This window comes from Crinia signifera, chromosome 2 (genome assembly GCF_055691185.1).
Source record: "Crinia signifera chromosome 2, ASM5569118v1, whole genome shotgun sequence".
NCBI classification, from domain to species: Eukaryota; Metazoa; Chordata; class Amphibia; order Anura; family Myobatrachidae; genus Crinia; species Crinia signifera.
Genome location: NC_139218.1, coordinates 403,931,717 through 403,946,729, shown reverse-complemented (window position 1 = coordinate 403,946,729; position 15,013 = coordinate 403,931,717). Strand labels below are relative to the sequence as shown.

At 45.9% G+C, this 15,013-nt stretch overlaps 1 protein-coding gene across 1 annotated transcript in view; it reads right to left on the bottom strand.

Annotated features, from left to right (window-relative positions):
• Positions 1–15,013, bottom strand: part of LOC146058638 (transient receptor potential cation channel subfamily M member 2-like) — a 183,064-nt gene that overhangs the window by 135,476 nt on the left and 32,575 nt on the right. The window contains exons 8-9 of the mRNA XM_083170911.1: positions 12,894–13,074; positions 931–992 (exon numbers count right to left, since the gene is read on the bottom strand). Coding sequence (XP_083027037.1) covers positions 931–992; positions 12,894–13,074 — 243 coding nt within the window. The remainder of the gene's footprint in view (positions 1–930; positions 993–12,893; positions 13,075–15,013) is intronic.

Below are 15,013 nucleotides of genomic sequence, written 5' to 3'. Positions count from 1 at the left end.
GCCAAGAGACCTCCATCTGCCTGCAGTCCTCCATCTCTCTGCCAGGAGTCCTCAATCTCTCTGCCAGGAGTCCTCCATCTCTCTGGTAAGATTGTTCCATCTCTCAGTAAGGAGACTTCCATCTATCAGCCAAAAGACCTCCATCTGCCTGCAGTCTTCCACCTCTCTGCCAGGAGACCTCCATCTCTCTGCCAGGAGTCATCCATCTCTCTGGTAAGTTTGTTCCATCTCTCTGCCAGGAGACTTCCATCTATCAGCCAAGAGACCTCCATCTGCTAGCAGTCTTCCACCTCTCTGCCAGGAGTCCTCAATCTCTCTGGTAAGATTGTTCTATCTCTCTGCCAGGAGACTTCCATCTATCAGCCAAGAGACCTCTATCTGCCAGCAGTCCTCCACCTCTCTGCCAGGAGTCCTCAATCTCTCTGCCAGGAGTCCTCCATCTCTCTGGTAAGATTGTTCCATCTCTCAGTAAGGAGACTTCCATCTATCAGCCAAAAGACCTCCATCTGCCTGCAGTCTTCCACCTCTCTGCCAGGAGACCTCCATCTCTCTGCCAGGAGTCATCCATCTCTCTGGTAAGATTGTTCCATCTCTCTGCCAGGAGACTTCCATCTATCAGCCAAGAGACCTCCATCTGCCAGCAGTCCTCCACCTCTCTACCAGGAGTCCTCGATCTCTCCGGTAAGATTGTTCCCTCTCTCTGCTAGGAGACCTCCATCTCTCAGTAAGGAGACTTCCATCTATCAGCCAAAAGACCTCCATCTGCCTGCAGTCTTCCACCTCTCTGCCAGGAGACCTCCACCGCTCTGCTAGAAGACCTCCATCTGCCTGCAGTCTTTACCTCTCTGCCAGGAGAACTCCGCCACTCTGGAATAAGCATTACTGATGCCACAGAAAAAGTAATACAATGTAAGGGACAGTGATACTCACATCGAGGGTATCAGGACAGCCATCCAGCACCACACACACTGTAGGGATTGCTATGGTAGTCTCTGAAATACATAATAACAGAAATTTATGAATGAAATCCCTCACATGTGTCATTAGTAGTAGCCTATCATACAGTAACTGGCTTATTTTGCATACTGTTTGCTGTGTGTAGCAGAAATGTATTGGTCTATGTTGAGGAATGTCAGCCTGACAGTAATATTCATTTACAGTTTTGAATGAGCCACAAAGCTGGTACCATGAGTTAGTGATGACAGGGGCAGTGGGTACATAGAGCGCAGGAAAGATGTACTACTTGCCACTGTGAATCATGGTGATTCCTTTATCCTTGTGAGGATTATCTGGGATGAACTTGGGGTTAACCCTTGCTGTGACTGGCAGGTCATTAAGATGTTGATTACAGCCTGATTTGTGCTTCTGTGGCCGAGATGGTGAAGCCACAGCAGCAGCTGAGCCTGACTCTCACACTATACCCTGAGTCGGCTGGCACATGCGCTGGTCTTAGACTTCGTCACTAATAGCCATCTCTCCAGGGCAGACTAGCTCCACCCTGTAGTCAGATGCCAGCTGGGCTTTCAAGGTGACGCAAAGTCCCAACCGTGTCAGGTTCCTAGTAAGAGGAAATAATGACTAGACAAGACAAAGATAAATTAGGTTCTGCACCTAAACATGGACTAAGGACTGAACACAGGATTTGAGGCCATAACCGCTATAATGAGAATCTGTTAGAATAAACAAAACTACAACCAAGCTTTGTGGATGGAATTACAACACCTTACCGGGTCAGTGATGCCATCGCCAGGCTAGACCAAAGCCTCTGGCATCTGCCGAGAGACAAACAAGAAACATACAGTACACTAGATACAGTAAGTTAGCATGCAATCAGGCCTGCACCCCAACCACATCCATGACTGTCTCAGAACAAGAGCTATGGCTCCATATAGAGGAATAAGAATATAGTAAGTGTGTAACAGGACTAACAGGGCCTGAACCGGACTATAACAGGCAGGTTCTCAATTCTGGGAGCATACCTACTGTAAATACCCAGTGGCTTAGGAGGCAGCCACACCCAAAGGCTAAGGTATGCATGGAAACAAGGCACGACGGATCAGCCAAAGCCTGGAGTGTTGATCTGGTGATAACATAGAAACTCCACAGATAATAGTGACTGCTACATAAACACTGACCCGCCGGAGGTGGCTCGTAACAATCCTCTATTGCTCTGTGTGTCTCTGATGCCAGAGTGTACCTGGGTTAATGGGAAATACATTGTTTGTTCTTGAATCAGAATGATACGCAGTCATGAGACCAAGTAACAAAGACGCTAGTCCATCAAGTCCAACCTATCTAACTTGTAACTACTGATTTGAGCCACATCAATAAAATGGCATTAAATGGAGAGGTGATAACCATGGGAGACTTTAATCTACTTGATGTAAACTGGGAGCTGCCTGTTGCAAGTTCCACCAGAAGTAGGGACATGCTGAATTCCTTGCAAGGAGCATCCCTCCAGCAATTGGTGAGGGAGCCCACTCGTAAGGATGCAATATTAGACTTAATTCTTACAAATGGTGACAGAATATCGGATGTAAATGTGGGTGAAAACCTGGGATCCAGTGACCATCAAGCAGTATGGTTCAGAATAAAGACAGAGACCGACTCATCGCACACAAAAACAAAGGTGTTAGATTTTAGGAAGGCTGATTTTGTAGAGATGGGAAACTCTGTAAGGGATTCTTTGGCAGAGAGGAGGAACTTGGAAGGAGTGCAGGATAAGTGGGAAAAATTAAAAAGTGCAATTCTAAAAGCAACAGAACTTTGTGTCAAAAGAGTTTGGAAAAACAACAGGAAAGGGAAGCCATTGTGGTTTGCAAAACAAAGTAGCAAGTATTGTGAAAGCAAAAAAGTTGGCCTTTAGGAAATATAAGCAGATGCAGAATAATGGAAACAAAGAGGTGTATCTTGTTAGACAGAAGGAGGAGGCTAAGAAGGTAATCAGATGTGCAAAAGCACAGGCTGAAGAGAAAATGGCCCAGTCAGTGGGTAAAGGGGGAAAAACTTTTTTTTAGGTATATAAGTGAACGGAGAAAAACAAAAAGTGGAATAATTAGACTAAAGACAGAGGCCCTTATTCAGATCTGTGCGGCCAGAGCCGCATACGGTGCTCCGGCCGCACAAACCAATCCCCGCCCACAATACGGATCGCCACGGCCGTCCGTACACGGACGGCTGGCGATCCGCATGAAAATGGTGGGGCGTACGCCTCCACCATGGTGGGAGCTGCCCCCTGCATTCGATGGTCTGCGACCATCGAAGGCAGGGCCGCACGCCCCACCAGCTCCCGCAAGCTGAGACCACACGGACAATCGTCCGTGTGAAAGCTTGTATGGGGGCGGAGAACTGACATCCGGCGATGTCAGCTTTCCGCCCCCATCACTGGCGTCATAGCCTCATTACCATGCATACGCCCCGCGTTTGCATGGGAACGCCCATGAAACGCGGGGCGTATGCATAGGGAAATGAGGGTATGAAGCCCCTCACGCCCCTATACGCCCCCTTTGCGGCGTAGAAACTTTATGTGCGGCGATTTCGCCTGCACATGCGCAGATTGACCTCTGCGCATGTGCAGAGTGAAAACATCGGCGGTACGGCCGCACGCGGGCCGTACCGCTCAGTTCAGAATAAGGGCCAGAGAGTGGAAGTCTTCTTGAGGGGGACAATGTAATAGCAGATAATATTAATAATTATTTCTGCTCAGTATTCACTGCTGAAAGAGAGGGGAAGGGGCCACAGTTAAATTGCAAGTATAGTCAGAAAACTGAGGGAGAAACAAGTACATTTACAGAGGAGAAAGTCCTCACAGAACTCTCAAAACTGAAAGTGGATAAATCAATGGGGCCAGATGGGATACATCCAAGGATACTAAAAGAGCTTAAAGGGGAGCTGGTAAAACCAATAACAGAATTATTCAACCAGTCACTAGCTACTGGAGTAATCCCAGAGGACTGGAAAACAGCGAATGTAGTCCCACTGCACAAAAGTGGAAGCAAGGAAGAGGTAAGCAACTATCGACCAGTGAGCCTTACATCAGTAGTAGGGAAATTGATGAAAACACTCTTAAAACAAAGAGTTGTAGAATATCTCAAAACCAGCAATTTACAGGATCCAAAACAGCATGGGTTTACTGGGGGAAGATCATGTCAAACAAATCTTATTGACTTTTTTGACTGGGTGACTAAAGTAATAGATCAAGGTGGGGCTGTAGATGTAGCTTATCTAGACTTAAGTAAGGCTTTGACAATGTCCCACATCGAAGACTGTTAAATAAACTTGAAAGCTTGGGATTGGATTCTAAGATGGTTGAATGGATAAGATCTTGGTTGCAGGACAGAAAACAGTTGTAGTAAACGGAGTACAGTCAAAGGAGGGTAAGGTTACAAGTGCAGTACCCCAGGGATCTGTACTTGGACCAGGGTTTTTTTAATATCTTTATTGGTGATATTGCAAATGGAATTGAGGGGAAAATGTGCCTTTTTACAGATGACACAAAAGGTATGCAACAGGGTAGACACACCAGGAGGGGTAAAACTAATGATCGATTATCTATGTAGATTAGAAGAATGGTCAAGAGCATGGCAACTACAGTTTAATGCCAAAAAATGCAAAATCATGCACTTGGGTTTAATAAATCCAAAGACTAAATATAGTATAAATGGCACTATAATGGGAACTACTGAGAAAGAGAGGGATCTAGGTGTCACTATTTCAGGGGACTTAAAAGCAGGTAGGCAATGTAACAAAGCAATGAAGAAGGCAAGTCAGATGCTTGGTTGCATAGGGAGAGGTATCAGCAGTAGAAATAAAGAAGTAATAATGCCACTGTATAGGTCATTGGTACGACCTCATCTAGAGTATTGTGTTCAGTTCTGGAGGCCATATCTCCAGAAGGATATAAATACATTAGAAACTGTACAAAGAAGGGCAACTAAAATGGTGCATGGTCTTCTATACTTTAGAGCAGAGAAAGGGGAATGTGGGACATGATAGAAACTTTCAAATATATCAAGGGTTTTAACAAGGTACAGGTGGGAGACATTCCTCACAGGAAGAGGAGCAGCAGAACACGAGGACATGCACTGACACTAGAGGGAGGAAGGTACAGGTGGAAGACATTCTTCACAGGAAGAGGAGCAGCAGAACATGAGGACATGCACTGACACTAGAGGGAGGAAGGTACAGGTGGGAGACATTAGTCACAGGAAGAGGAGCAGCAGAACACGAGGACATGCACTGACACTAGAGGGAGGAAGGTACAGGTGGGAGACATTCCTCACAGGAAGAGGAGCAGCAGAACACGAGGACATGCACTGACACTAGAGGGAGGAAGGTACAGGTGGAAGACATTCTTCACAGGAAGAGGAGCAGCAGAACATGAGGACATGCACTGACACTAGAGGGAGGAAGGTACAGGTGGGAGACATTAGTCACAGGAAGAGGAGCAGCAGAACACGAGGACATGCACTGACACTAGAGGGAGGAAGATTCGGGGGAAATTTGAGGAAGAATTACTTCACAGAAAGAGTAGTAGATAAGTGGAATAGCCTATCATCAGAGGTGGTAGAGGCAAATACAGTAGAACAATTTAAACATACTTGGGATAGGCATATTGAGATCCTTACAAAAAAATGAAGATCAAATATGGTCGAGGTAACATGTTTAATAAAGGGGCAGACTAGATGGGCCAAGTGGTTCTTATCTGCCGCCAAATTGTATGTTTCTATGAGTAAGTCATATCTATAGGATTCCCTTAGCGTCCAAAAATGCATCCAGTTTAGATTTAAATTCTTTAACAGTAGTTGCTGTAATCACCCCACCGGCAATGAGTTCCAGAATGTTACTGCTCTAATGGTGAAAAATCCTCTTCTTAATTCAGTACGGAATTTATTTTCCTCGAGCCCCAGTACATGCCGTGTGTCCTAAGTATAGGCCTGTTAGTGACCAATCATCTCCCAGTTCCATATGATTCCCAATCCTGTATTTGTACATATTAATCATATCACCTCCCAACCTCCGTTTCTCCAGTGATAACATATTCAGCCTGGTATAACCTATCTTTGTATTCTAGTGATTCAAGACCTCTTACTTCTAGCTTAGTCGCCCTTCTCTGCACCTGTTCAAATTCATTTATGTCCTTTTTAAGGTGCGGTGCCCAGAACTGAACACAATGTTCCAAGTGTGGTCTTACCAATGCCTTGTACAGAGCTATCACATTGGCATCCCTTGATTCAATACCCCTTTTAATGCATGCCAGTGTCCGGTTTGCTTTTGCTGCTGCACTTGAGCAGTGTGCACTATTACCCAATTCTTCATCTATTATGACCCCAAGTCCTTCTTTACAGTGATTGAGCCTACCACCCGGAGGACAGTGGGGGTGAGAGACCTATGGAAGTAGCAAATAGAAAGAGAGTGAAGCTGGAGTGGGACCGCAGAGCTAGGTGCAGGCTGAGGTGACCCCAACAATGCTATATACACACAAAGATAAGATTTTATTATATATCCCCTGCAGGGTAAATGGCCACTGACAGCAGCTGTGACTGACTCCCCATCCTGCACTGTCCCTGACCTCTGTGACACCTGATGTGACTGACTTCCCATCCTGCACTGTCCCTGACCTCTGTGACACCTGATGTGACTGAATCCCCATCCTGCACTGTCCCTGACATCTGTGACACCTGATGTGACTGACTCCCCATCCTGCACTGTCCCTGACATCTGTGACACCTGATGTGACTGACTCCCCATCCTGCACTGTCCCTGACATCTGTGACACCTGATGTGACTGACTCCCCATCCTGCACTGTCCCTGACCTCTGTGACACCTGATGTGACTGGATCCCCCATCCTGCAGTATCCCTGACATCTGTGACACTTGATGTGACTGGATCCCCATCCTGCACTGTCCCTGACCTCTGTGACACCTGATGTGACTGGATCCCCCATCCTGCACTGTCCCTGACCTCTGTGACACCTGATGTGACTGGTTCCCCCATCCTGCACTGTCCATGACCTCTGTGACACCTGATGTGACTGGATCCCCCATCATGCACTGTTCCTGACCTCTGTGACAGCTACTATGACTGGCTCCCCTATCCTGCAGGGCCCCTGATCAATCTGACAGCTACAATGACTGGCTCCCCTATCCTGCAGGGCCCCAGATCAGTCTGATAGCTACTGTGCCTGGCTCCCCTATCCTGCAGGGCCCCATAGCAGTATGACAGCTACTATGACTGGCTCCCCTTCCTGCAGGGCCCCTGATCAGTCTGACAGCTACTATGACTGGCTCCCCTATCCTGCAGGGCCCCAGATCAGTCTGATAGCTACTGTGCCTGGCTCCCCTTCCTGCAGGGCCCCTGAGCAGTCTGACAGCTACTATGACTGGCTCCCCTTCCTGCAGGGCCCCTGATCAGTCTGACAGCTACTATGACTGGCTCCCCTATCCTGCAGGGCCCCTGATCAGTCTGACACTACAATGACTGGCTCCCCTATCCTGCAGGGCCCCAGATCAGTCTGATAGCTACTATGACTGGCTCCACTATCCTGCAGGGCCCCAGATCAGTCTGATAGCTACTGTGCCTGGCTCCCCTTCCTGCAGGGCCCCTGATCAGTCTGATAGCTACTATGACTGGCTCCCCTATCCTGCAGGGCCCCAGATCAGTCTGACAGCTACTATGACTGGCTCCCCTATCCTGCAGGGACCCTGATTAGTCTGACAGCTACAATGACTGGCTCTCCTATCCTGCAGGGCCCCTGATCAGTCTGATAGCTACTGTGCCTGGCTCCCCTATCCTGCAGGGCCCCTGATCAGTCTGATAGCTATTGTGCCTGGCTCCCCTTCCTGCAGGGCCCCAGATCAGTCTGATAGCTACTGTGCCTGGCTCCCCTATCCTGCAGGGACCCTGATCAGTCTGACAGCTACTATGACTGGCTCTCCTATCCTGCAGGGCCCCTGATCAGTCTGATAGCTATTGTGCCTGGCTCCCCTATCCTGCAGGGCCCCTGATCAGTCTGACAGCTACTGTGACTGGCTCTCCTATCCTGCAGGGCCCCTGATCAGTCTGATAGCTACTGTGCCTGGCTCCCTTATCCTGCAGGGCCCCTGATCAGTCTGATAGCTACTGTGCCTGGCTCCCCTTCCTGCAGGGCCCCAGATCAGTCTGACAGCTACTATGACTGGCTCTCCTATCCTGCATGGCCCCTGATCAGTCTGATAGCTACTGTGCCTGGCTTCCCTATCCTGCAGGGCCCCTGAGCAGTCTGACAGCTACTATGACTGGCTCCTCTATCCTGCAGGGCCCCTGATCAGTCTGATAGCTACTGTGCCTGGCTCCCCTATCCTGCAGGGCCCCTGATCAGTCTGACAGCTACAATGACTGGCTCTCCTATCCTGCAGGGCCCCTGATTAGTCTGATAGCTACTGTGCCTGGATCCCCTATCCTGCAGGGCCCGTGATCAGTCTGACAGCTACTATGACTGGCTCTCCTATCCTGCAGGGCCCCTGATCAGTCTGACAGCTACAATGACTGGCTCTCCTATCCTGCAGGGCCCATGATCAGTCTGACAGCTACAATGACTGGCTCTCCTATCCTGCAGGGCCCCTGATCAGTCTGACAGCTACTATGACTGGTTCCCCTATCCTGCAGGGCCCCTGAGCAGTCTGACAGCTACTATGACTGACTCCCCTCTTCTGCAGGGCCCCTGATCAGTCTGATAGCTACTGTGCCTGGCTCCCCTATCCTGCAGGGCCCCTGATCAGTCTGACAGCTACAATGACTGGCTCTCCTATCCTGCAGGGCCCCTGATTAGTCTGATAGCTACTGTGCCTGGATCCCCTATCCTGCAGGGCCCGTGATCAGTCTGACAGCTACTATGACTGGCTCTCCTATCCTGCAGGGCCCCTGATCAGTCTGACAGCTACAATGACTGGCTCTCCTATCCTGCAGGGCCGCTGATCAGTCTGACAGCTACTATGACTGGTTCCCCTATCCTGCAGGGCCCCTGATCAGTCTGACACTACAATGACTGGCTCTCCTATCCTGCAGGGCCTCTGACTGCTCTGACAGCTACTGTGCCTGGCTCCCCTTCCTGCAGGGCCACTGATCAGTCTGACAGCTACTGTGCCTGGCTCCCCTATCCTGCAGGGCCCCATAGCAGTATGACAGCTACTATGACTGGCTCCCCTATCCTGCAGGGCCCCAGATCAGTCTGATAGCTACTGTGCCTGGCTCCCCTTCCTGCAGGGCCCCAGATCAGTCTGACAGCTACTATGACTGGCTCCCCTATCCTGCAGGGACCCTGATCAGTCTGACAGCTACTATGACTGGCTCTCCTATCCTGCATGGCCCCTGATCAGTCTGATAGCTACTGTGCCTGGCTCCCCTATCCTGCAGGGCCCCTGATCAGTCTGACAGCTACTATGACTGGCTCCTCTATCCTGCAGGGCCCCTGATCAGTCTGATAGCTACTGTGCCTGGCTCCCCTATCCTGCAGGGCCCCTGATCAGTCTGACAGCTACAATGACTGGCTCTCCTATCCTGCAGGGCCCCTGATCAGTCTGATAGCTACTGTGCCTGGATCCCCTATCCTGCAGGGCCCGTGATCAGTCTGACAGCTACTATGACTGGCTCTCCTATCCTGCAGGGCCCCTGATCAGTCTGACAGCTACAATGACTGGCTCTCCTATCCTGCAGGGCCCCTGATCAGTCTGACAGCTACAATGACTGGCTCTCCTATCCTGCAGGGCCCCTGATCAGTCTGACAGCTACTATGACTGGTTCCCCTATCCTGCAGGGCCCCTGAGCAGTCTGACAGCTACTATGACTGACTCCCCTATCCTGCAGGGCCCCTGATCAGTCTGATAGCTACTGTGCCTGGCTCCCCTATCCTGCAGGGCCCCTGAGCAGTCTGATAGCTACTGTGCCTGGCTCCCCCTTCCTGCAGGGCCCCTGATCAGTCTGATAGCTACTGTGCCTGGCTCCCCTATCCTGCAGGGCCCCTGATCAGTCTGACACTACAATGACTGGCTCTCCTATCCTGCACGGCCCCTGATCAGTCTGATAGCTACTGTGCCTGGATCCCCTATCCTGCAGGGCCCGTGATCAGTCTGACAGCTACTATGACTGGCTCTCCTATCCTGCAGGGCCCCTGATCATTCTGACAGCTACAATGACTGGCTCTCCTATCCTGCAGGGCCCCTGATCAGTCTGACAGCTACTATGACTGGTTCCCCTATCCTGCAGGGCCCCTGATCAGTCTGACACTACAATGACTGGCTCTCCTATCCTGCAGGGCCTCTGACTGCTCTGACAGCTACTGTGCCTGGCTCCCCCTTCCTGCAGGGCCCCTGCACTTCTCTTTCTTTCCCCTTTTTTTGGAGAGGAGAGTTTATACACATCTCCCCTCTTTTTAATAAAAATAAAATAAAGGTTAATTTTTAATATATATTATTTCTTTCAAATCAGTTGAACGGACCACAATACAAACCCACGAGTGCAACCAAAATATCTCTAGCCTTTTTCTTTTTTGTCTGCTATACAGGGCCCCTGACTGCTCTGACAGCTGCTATGACTGGCTCTCCAATCCTGCAGGCATAAGCGAATTTAGGGGATGGCCCGGGGGTACACCGGACCACCCATTAGCCTGCCGCACACAAATTAAACTTTACATTTTAGTTTACAGTCCCCGTTTGTAATGGGGTTACCACCTCATCCCTTTCTGTGGCTGTCTAAATAAAAAACTGTTGAAATGAAGTCTTGAAGTCAGCCAGCCACAGAACCTGTGTAATTAATATGTGTCCGGAATTAAAGGGATGAGCTGGTCACCCTAGTTAGTACACATTTTCTTCTGAAGCCTCTCAGGGCTTCAGCGTTCCCAGTAGTGCACTGCGCGGGTGCACAGGTGATGTCACCGCACACTGGCACAGTGCAAGACTGAGAACGCTGAGTCAGATGGGAAGCGAAGGCGGGAGCTGTAAGCGGCTGCAGAGCGGGCAGTTCGGACAGTGTAGCTTCAGCGTGGAATGGCTGCAGTGTGGAGCAGCAGAGTGGGCACAGCGGGCAGGGCTGCTGGATTGGATTGTGGAGTGGCAGAGCGGCTGAAGTGAGCCAGCATCTCATAAAAAGTGAGGAAGAGGTTTTCTTCTAAGGTGCCTTTTTGCATTTATGGTGGCATGGGATAGGGTGGGAATAATTTGTCCCTTATCAGTCTAGGGGTGCCTGCATATGTGCTGCATAATTATATGGGTGCTCACATGTGCGCTGTATAATGCCATGGGTGCCCCCAAGTGTCCCATATCAGTTGTGTAATACCAAGCCCCTTTTGTGATGCCACGCCCCCTTTTTGACATGCGACTTCGCCGCAAAATGGTCCCACATACTAAGTGGTTGATTCTGGGACCACCCATTACCATATTTCTAGATTCGCCTATGCCTGCAGGGCCCCTGACAATTGTCTGCAGCCCCAGTTTACATTCACATAGGCACAGTGCAGAGGTGTGGTGTCACAATATACTGAGAGGCCATAAATGAGAAGGACCCCCAATATACAGAGAAGCCTTGACGCGGCTTCCAATATCTCTGAATTCTATTATCATGTAGTGTTCTAGATTGGTTACTAGCATTGCTCAGTGTGTTGAGGGAAAAAATGTCTTGTTTTACTTACCCAGTATTTAACCCCTCCCTCATGCACCTGGGAAATGCTACTGAACTAATTGAGCATCTACCACTATCTGTATGCATAAATGAGAAGGGCCCTGACTGATAATATAATACAGGATCAGTGGCCTCAGTAATTCAAAGTCTCACTCCATGGAGACCCTTTATTGTCTATTCTTTGTGTTCTATATAATCATTATAGGAACACTCAATAAAACAGTAATGTCTCATTCTGCCGACAGATAAATCAACATTATGATGATTATTAATATTATTATTATCCTTATTATTATCACTATAATTATTGTTCCTATTATTACTACTTATTATTATTATTATTATTACATAGTATTATTACTATTATTATTATTGTTCCTATTATTTTTATTACTACACATCATAATAATAATAATAATAATAATAATAATAATAATAAGGATAAAAATTATAGTGACAACAATAATAATAATAATAATAATAATAATAATAATAAAAATTATAGTGACAACAATAATAATAATAATAATAATAATAATAATAATAATAATAATAATAATAATAATAATAATAGTGTCACTATTATTTATATCCTTATTATTATTATTATTATTATTATTATTATTATTATTATTATTATTATTATTATTATTATTACATAGTATTATTACTATTATTATTGTTCCTATTATTATTATTATTATTATTATTATTATTATTATTATTACTACACATATTATTATCCTTATTATTATCACTATAATTATTGTTCCTATTATTACTACTTATTATTATTATTATTAATATTATTATTATTACATAGTATTATTAATATTATTATTATTATTATTGTTCCTATTATTATTATTATTATTACTACACATCATAATAATAATAATAATAATAATAATAATAATAATAATAATAATAATAATAATAATAATAATAATAATGTCACTATTATTTATATCCGTATTATTATTATTATTATTATTATTATTATTATTATTATTATTATTATTATTATTATTATTATTACATAGTATTATTACTATTATTATTGTTCCTATTATTATTACTACACATATTATTATTATTATTATTACTACACATATTATTATTATTATTATTATTATTATTATTATTATTATTATTATTATTATTACTATTATAGTCATTATTTTTATTGTTCCTATTATCATTAATATTATTACCATATTACCCACTTTCCCTTCTCACCTCCTATCTTCATGGTTTGTTGAGAGATGAATTTCTCCAGCTGAGTTCTCAGTGGCATTTCCCCCCCACATCGTCCGCACATCCCATCGTCCACCAGAATAAAGTGCGTGTGGTTGTTGTCCAGACATTGCAGGTCCCCCTGGGATCCATCATCCATTGGGTACAATGCTGGAGCGCCGCCCTGCAGGGGTGACACATAGTGGGTGAGATTTAATAGGATGCAATTTTTAGTAAGGATCTGAAATCCACCATACCTGTATCGCATTTTTTTTTTTTTCAAATTGATTTTTTTTTGCCTCAATCGGAATATTTAATGAGATGCGAATATGCAGTAAAAAATGCGACATGGTGCGATTTTTAGTTATGAAAATGTGAGCATTTTTGGACATTTGCGATTTTGTGTAAAAAAAAAAAGACATTGAGGTCCCCCTCCTGAGCTTAAAAAGTCCTAGGCTTAAATGTATTTTACATGAAGACTGGGTGCCCCGAACCCTATATACAGTATTTATTTACAGTGTCTTATATAGTGAAGCAGATTCCATTACAGCGTCTTATATAGCTCAGCAGATTCCGCTACAGTGTCCTACATAGCGAAGCAGATTCTGTTACAGCGTCTTATATAGCGCATCAGATTCCGTTACAGCGTCTTATATAGTGAAGCAGATTCCATTACAGCGTCTTATATAGCGCATCAGATTCCGTTACAGCGTCTTATATAGCGCAGCAGATTCCGTTACAGCGTCTTATACAGCGCATCAGATTCCGTTACAGCATCTTATATAGCGCATCAGATTCCGTTACAGCGTCTTATATAGTGAAGCAGATTGCATTACAGCGTCTTATATAGTGCTGCAGATTCCGCTACAGTGTCCTACATAGCGAAGCAGATTCCGTTACAGCGTCTTCTATAGCGCATCAGATTCCGTTACAGTGTCTTATATAGCACAGCATATTCCGTTACAATGTCTTATATAGCGCAGCAGATTCCGTTACAGTGTCTTATATAGCGCAGCAGATCCTGTTACAGTGTCTTATATAGCACAGCAGATTCCGTTACAGCGTCTTATATAGCGCAGCAGATTCCGTTACAGTGTCTTATATAGCGCAGCAGATTCCGTTAGTATCTTATATAGCGCAGCAGATTCCGTTAGTGTCTTATATAGCGCAGCAGATTCCGTTACAGTGTCTTATATAGCGCAGCAGATTCCGTTACAACGTCTTATATAGCGCAGCAGATTCCGTTACAGCGTCTTATATAGCGCAGCAGATTCCGTTACAGTGTCTTATATAGTGCAGCAGATTCCGTTACAGTGTCTTATATAACACAGCAGATTCCGTAACAGCGTCTTATATAGCGCAGCAGATTCCGTTAGTGTCTTATATAGCGCAGCAGATTCCGTTACAGTGTCTTATATAGCGCAGCAGATTCCAATAGTGTCTTATATAGCGCAGCAGATTCCGTTACAGTGTCTTATATAGCGCAGCAGATTCCGTTAGTGTCTTATATAGCGCAGCAGATTCCGTTACAGTGTCTTATATAGCGCAGCAGATTCCGTTACAACGTCTTATGTAGCGCAGCAGATTCCGTTACAGCGTCTTATATAGCGCAGCAGATTCCGTTACAGTGTCTTATATAGTGCAGCAGATTCTGTTACAGTGTCTTATATAACGCAGCAGATTCCGTTACAGCGTCTTATATAGTGCAGCAGATTCCGTTACAGTGTCTTATATAGCGCAGCAGATTCCGTTACAGTGTCTTATATAGCGCAGCAGATCCCGTTACAGTGTCTTATATAGCACAGCAGATTCCGTTACAACGTCTTATATAGTGCAGCAGATTCCGTTACAGCGTCTTATATAGCGCAGCAGATTCCGTTACAGTGTCTTATATAGTGCAGCAGATTCCGTTACAGTGTCTTATATAGCACAGCAGATTCCGTAACAGCGTCTTATATAGCGCAGCAGATTCCGTTAGTGTCTTATATAGCGCAGCAGATTCCGTTACAGTGTCTTATATAGCGCAGCAGATTCCGTTAGTGTCTTATATAGCGCAGCAGATTCCGTTACAGTGTCTTATATAGCGCAGCAGATTCCGTTAGTGTCTTATATAGCGCAGCAGA